At 35.7% G+C, this 4040-nt stretch overlaps 1 protein-coding gene across 2 annotated transcripts; it reads right to left on the bottom strand.

The window, feature by feature from the left end:
* Positions 1 to 359: 359 nt before the first annotated feature.
* LOC143567431 (telomere repeat-binding protein 5-like) lies at positions 360 to 3392 on the bottom strand. Of its 2 annotated transcripts, XM_077053856.1 has the most exons (10): positions 3364 to 3392; positions 2617 to 2748; positions 2022 to 2532; positions 1764 to 1931; positions 1599 to 1678; positions 1306 to 1517; positions 953 to 1225; positions 793 to 856; positions 508 to 710; positions 360 to 422 (listed from the first exon to the last, which is right to left on the bottom strand). In XM_077053856.1, the coding sequence occupies exons 2-9, from the start codon at positions 2695 to 2697 to the stop codon at positions 525 to 527; spliced, it is 1575 nt and encodes a 524-aa protein (XP_076909971.1). In that variant the 5' UTR covers positions 2698 to 2748; positions 3364 to 3392; the 3' UTR covers positions 360 to 422; positions 508 to 524. The 2 variants fall into 2 exon arrangements, with proteins under 2 accessions (XP_076909971.1, XP_076909969.1); XM_077053854.1 differs by lacking the exon at positions 3364 to 3392 and having other exon boundaries at positions 2617 to 2749.
* Between the last annotated feature and the right edge of the window lie 648 nt (positions 3393 to 4040).

Here is a 4040-nt window from a genome sequence, read left to right as displayed (position 1 = left end):
AATAGATCATAAAATATATGATGTGGATAATTATTTAAAGTAGACAGTTAAGACAGATTACAATTATCAAAATGATGCAACCTTTGATTTAGAAACCGACAAAAGCAAGCATCGACTAAGAAGAAAATGTCAAGAGACAATAATTGACACTTTGATAAAAATATATACATATATGTGATGTCTTATCCTAAATTAACATCTTTATTCCATCGACGACCCATGTTTACAATCATCCCACCTATGTCCCTCTCTACCATCATCCATAAAAACAAAAAACATAACTACACAAACTCTTTCTTGTCCATCCTTTGGTCAATTTTTTTTACAAACAGTAAAAAAAAAATAAAAAAATAAAAAAAACAAACCCAACCTCTAACACGAGAAGCGGGTTCGACCCGGCTCAAACCCATGTCCATCTGGTCCTGTTTCACATGCGAACCTAAACCGGTTAGTAATTGATGGCTCACATGAACTCAAAACATGAAAGGAAAGAATTAATCTTTTTACATGTTGTGATAATCTTTCTAGACAAGTCGGCAAGTTTGTGTCGAATCCAGTTGATGATTGAACTTCAACTGGCTCTTGGCTTGGTGGTGGGACCAGTAACCGTGCGCGATCAACACACGGTCCAGCAGTTCTTGAGGCACCGGCTCACCCCTCCTTTGCTGTGGTGATATTCTAGCAGTGTGCACCAGTGTTTTCCACTTATCCTGCATTATCAAACCAATCACGGTCCATGTCAGCAAGAGTGATTATATGTATGCAAATGGTGTTTGTATTAATAGTGCTCACCTTCAAATCCACGTAAGTTCGATGATTTGCGTCATCAAACGCGCGTAATTTAACGTCGCGCCATCTGAAATGTTCAAAATTATAACAAAATAAAGTTTATGTTTTTTGTGAGATGATAATAATATTCATGAAGATGATAATAATAATAATAATAGTATACCTTCCGGTTCCCAGCTTCTCAACAGCTTCAACTAACGCTTCGACTTCCGAAACAGAAAACGGGCGACGAATCCTGCGTTGTGCCACCTCAGCTCCCTTTGACTTCCTAGTGGGGACCACCGCCAGCTCACCCGCGGGAACCATAACTAACGCACGTGAGTCCAAAACACTTTTATCATCCACCGACATCTCATGATCACTTTCAGTTAAGTTCCTAGATTTTGTCGGCTGCTGGATTACTACTTCATTAGGTACCGTCTGAGGTGGATTATACCTGTTATAAATATATAATATCATCAATTCATTAAATTCATAAACAATTAACGTTTAACATTTAAGAATCTAGCGGTTTACCTAGTTAATGGCTGATTCTCAGTGCATAAAAATGGTGAAACTTGTAATTCATTTGTCTCCAAGGTGAAACCGAGAGCATCGAGTTTATTATCATGACAAATACCCGTTTGTGACAGTGTTTTATTATCATCTCTAATTCGTTTCCCCTGAAGCATCACACCCACATGTAACTCGCCACTGAATATAGCAGTCACAGCCTCCATAACAGCCCTCTATAAAAAAAGTCAATATAAGTCAACCTATGCGTATAACTTTATAAACAATCGGTTTGACCAAAAGTATATATAACATACCTTTAGAGAACTAATGGTTGCGGTTTCTGGTATTTCAATGAAAAACTCAGGCACCCTAAAAGACTTGATCTTCAGCTTCACTGATCAACATTCAAACACAAAAACAAACTTTTAATTTGATTTACACGAATAGATACAATATATATACTAAACTTTTTAAATTACCATGTGAATCTTGAGAAGTTGCATCCAAACTAGAACCGTCTTCGATAAATCCAGACTTCTTGTCTGAATTGGAAGTATCATCCAACTGATAAAGTCTTCGTTTTTTAAAAGGATAATCACGTAACGGTATCTGATATTTACAACCATTTCTCTTGTTACGAAATGCATCTGAAACAGCATAAAAACATTTCTATTCATGTAACTATAAGGAATTAAAGATACATATTAATATACAAAATTTTTAATCATAAAACTTACCACACTGTTTGGATGCAGATAACCTCCGAATTCTTCGGTCACCAATACGCGGTCGGGCCCTAAAGTGTTTGTTATTTAGGGTATCGGGCGGTGTGGGCCCGAAAGACTTTTCATCATCATCATTATCTCTAATAACTAAGTTCAAATTACAATCTACATTATTAACAACAGGCAGTTTCCCATTTTGGGCCGAGCCGAGTTTCATTTGTTTCTTGTTTATATCCTCTAATTTACAATCGGAAATCGTAATGCCGGAAGCAGGCCCGGAACATGTGTCGGTAACGGGGGCTTTTATTATCTCAGACAAGAAAAAGCTCTTATTGCAGCTAACTTGATCACAAACATTATGTTTTGAAGAGTCGTTAACAGTTTTAACTTCCTCATTGCTTATCTTATTAACAGAATCATCAACTTCCAATAATAAGTTGCCTGCAACAGTGGCTAGCAAGTCAAAAGCGCACATTCGATTATCATCCTCAGTTTTGTTTTTCGTCAAAGACGGAACCCGCTTCTGAAACAATTTGCGTAAAAAGAAAACATATCAAGAAACAATATTCACTTTATGGAAGATTCATCAAAGAGGTACAATGTTTACCCTGGCTGATCTGGGAGCCCGAGGTGTCGGGGGGACCTGATAACCGTTAAAACCATATTCTAACCGCTTTTGCAACACCATATCTTTCTTTCAACAAACTTAAACAAACACTTCACGCCATACGTTCTTGATCTGCATCATAGATTTCATGTAACTAGCTTAAAAATTCTCTGAGAGGCATTACATCAAACACATAGAATGCAATAACTTTGTTTCCATAATTGGCAGCCTAACATAAACCCACAAAGATTCACATCTAACTTTCTAAAAGATGCAGATTCAAATTCAGATCATAATAATAATAACAAACAGGAAAATAGTGAATTAATTAAAATAAAAGGTATAGATCTGACACACAATTCTTAAAAGGTAGGTCACACTTACAAGATTTGACACAATTTATATCCCTCAAAAGCTTGAAATTTGATATGAAAAAAAATTAAAGAATTTAAAGTAGTAATTGAAAAGGATTTGAATTTTGAAGAATTCCGGTTGACGAAATAAAACCCTGAAAAAATATAATAATAATAATAATCTTTGATGTTATCATTAACATACAGTTAACCTAAAACCCACCCCATGATCGTCAAACCCACCAACCAAAATACAAACTTTTTAACAATCTTGACATCAGAAGATCAGATCGATCCATCAAAAACTCAAATTCCAACCAAAATATTCAAAATTCACGATAATGCTTGTTCGGTCGTCATGAATTCAGATCAAAAATCTGTAATTTAATCCTACCTCTGATAAACCCACGATTTGATCAAGAATTCACTGAATTGTTGACGGAATTTGATCACAAATGCACGATCGGTTGAAAATCGAAAACCCAGAAAAACCCAAATCGGAAAATTGAAACTGAGAAATTGGTGTTTGTTAATTTGGAAAGATGAAGAATGAGAGTTGAGAGATGAGGATACAATTACAATTTACAAAAACCCTGTGAAAACCACCCAACCATTGGCCTTAAACCCCCAACTGTTTTCTTTCTCTCTTTAAGTTTATATTAATATTATTATTATTATTATTATTATACTCATTGACCGGATGCATTACCGGTTACAGCAGGTCAGACACACCTATATGACCGGTTCTACCACTCCAGATGTCGCCACGTGGAAAGCGGTCTTCAATCCAGTGGTGTCTACGGCATTAGCCAGATCGAGAAAAACGTTGGGTCATTAACACCCCAAGGGTATTTTTGCCATTTCGGTTTCTTTTTTTGGTGAGTTTGGACATCCTTTTGAACATGTTCTTCTATATTTAGACAATCTGTAACGATAGTCTTCTTTTGTTTATCTCTTTATCATTTGTTTTCGCGTAAATACAGGTGTAATGTCTATTTCAGTTACTTATGTTCGGGTTGGTTTATTTATTTAACTAGTTTAATTTAATAGAGTGTGTTCGGAGTAGATTTG

This window comes from Bidens hawaiensis, unplaced genomic scaffold (assembly GCF_021521415.1).
Source record: "Bidens hawaiensis isolate Kalapana, Puna unplaced genomic scaffold, B.hawaiensis_p1.1 tig00023405_1, whole genome shotgun sequence".
Lineage (NCBI taxonomy): Eukaryota > Viridiplantae > Streptophyta > Magnoliopsida > Asterales > Asteraceae > Bidens > Bidens hawaiensis.
This window is presented reverse-complemented; position numbering and strand designations above follow the sequence as displayed.

Bases quoted from the DNA above. Each gene is read 5' to 3' on its own strand.
- LOC143567431 (XM_077053856.1), bottom strand. From the start codon at position 2,697: ATGGTGTTGCAAAAGCGGTTAGAATATGGTTTTAACGGTTATCAGGTC. The intron at 1,518-1,598 runs GTATGTTATATA...CTTTTTTTATAG, and splicing joins CAACCATTAGTTCTCTAAAG to AGGGCTGTTATGGAGGCTGT. The intron at 1,226-1,305 runs GTAAACCGCTAG...TATTTATAACAG, and splicing joins GAGAATCAGCCATTAACTAG to GTATAATCCACCTCAGACGG.